This window comes from Trypanosoma cruzi, genomic scaffold (assembly GCF_000209065.1).
Source record: "Trypanosoma cruzi strain CL Brener 1047053517075 genomic scaffold, whole genome shotgun sequence".
In the NCBI taxonomy this organism is placed as follows: domain Eukaryota; phylum Euglenozoa; class Kinetoplastea; order Trypanosomatida; family Trypanosomatidae; genus Trypanosoma; species Trypanosoma cruzi.
In genome coordinates this window covers 15012-16682 of record NW_001849296.1, presented here as the reverse complement: position 1 = coordinate 16682, position 1671 = coordinate 15012, and the positions used below count along the sequence as shown (strand labels likewise).

Genomic DNA, 1671 nt, shown 5'->3' with positions numbered 1-1671 from the left:
CTCCGCCGCCCATCACGTACAGCACGGCGCCGTTCAGCAGCGACACGTTCTGCACAACGATCCGCACGCCCTCTCGCGCCATCCACGGCACGTAGAGCACAGGACTCACGCCGTCCAGCACAACGTGGCGCAGCGTCACCTCGCTCGCACCGGCAGGCACAACAAACACCGACCGCACCGTCACGCCCTCGCGGACGAACACACTCGACGCAGTGCCCACAGCGGGCGGCAGCACGGGAGCGCCCACAGGCACGCACGCCTCGCCGTACCCGCCGCTGCCGCACACGCACACGCACACACCGTTCGTCATGCTCGCCGACGCAGTCCCGGGCGCGTAGCAGTACGTGTCCCTGTCGCAGGCGTCGCACCCAGTAACGTCGATGCGCCCAGCGTCGCCAAAACCAGCGGCTGCGTACCCCTCCGCCGTCGACAGGACACGTCCACCGGCGTCGTTGCACGCCACCCTCAAATGCGCCCCAGCCGAAAGCGACAGGCTCAGCGACAGCATCCGCGGCAGCAGCGCTCGGTTCCGCACAAAGCTCAGCGTGCTCCCTGCAGCGGCCACGGCACCAGCGGCGTAGAGCATCTCCCTCGAGACACCGTCGTGCACGTTGCCCTTCGCCAGCAGCACCGACCCACCAGCCAGGCCCACCGTCGAATAAAACGCCACCGCGTAGTCCTCCGTCAAAGAGAATTCGCTCCGCACAAACGCCACAATGGAGCTCGACACGCTCACAGCCCCACGCACAGACACCGCGTGCTTGCTCAGCAGGAAGTCGCTGTCAACAAACGCCACCACGGAGCCACCGCTGGCCGCAACACCGCCCTCCACCGACACGCACAGCCCCAGCGCCGTCTGCACCGACAGCACGTCCACGTACAGCGCACCGCGCGACGACAGCGCCACGCCGCCAACCACCAACACGCCAACAGCGTCGCCGAACACAGCCGCCACATGCGTGCGCGCAATGGTCAGCACGCTCCCAGTCAGATTCACGCTGTGCACCACAAGGCACGCGGACGCGTCGCCAAGGCCGTAGGCGCCACGGTATGCAACACGCTTCTCTGCAATCAGCACCGAGTCCACCAAAGTGACGCGAGAGCCAGGCGGAAATCGGTTCGACACCAGCACGCCGCCGCCGGAGCGCGACTCAAGCCCGCTGATCAACACATCGGCGCGCTCGCCAGCAGGCGGGTCGGAACGCCACCCAACAACGTACAGGCTCGCTCCGTCCAAAAAAGTGCAGTTCGCCAGCGTCACGTTGCGCACGCTCCCCGACATCGCCTCCACGTCCACCACGACGTCCGCCGCAAAGGTCACACCAACGTAGCACGCCACCGACGTCCCGAAACCGGCGCTCACCTCCTCATCCACACGCACGTCCCGCACGCACAAGTCTGCGCCGTCGGTGCTCGGTGGCTCGGGGACAGCAACGGGCAGGCACGCATCGCCGTGGCCACCCTCAGCGCACGTGCAGGCGCAGCCATCACTCGAGGCCATCGTCGTGTAAGCGGGGAAGCACGACGTCGCGAGGGCGCATGGATCGCTGCAGGTCAGAATGGTGGCGTTGTACACGGACGGGATGCTGTATTTCGCCCCCTCCTCGCCGTTCACAGTGTTGCACGCGGCCACAATCGCTCCGTTTGTGAGATCGCGGGACCTTTTGGGTA

The 1671-nt window shown here is 66.6% G+C and overlaps 1 protein-coding gene across 1 annotated transcript, besides 1 other annotated feature; it reads right to left on the bottom strand.

Moving 5' to 3' along the window:
- On the bottom strand, positions 1 to 1671 carry Tc00.1047053508847.9 (dispersed gene family protein 1 (DGF-1), putative; the record flags this gene model as incomplete). The annotated part of the gene is made up of 1 exon (XM_797347.1): positions 1 to 1671. A coding segment is annotated over one exon (1671 nt), but the record flags the coding sequence as incomplete, so codon positions are not given.
- Positions 1 to 1671: a sequence feature (areas not merged during assembly with more than two copies in the genome that could not be assigned to a particular haplotype).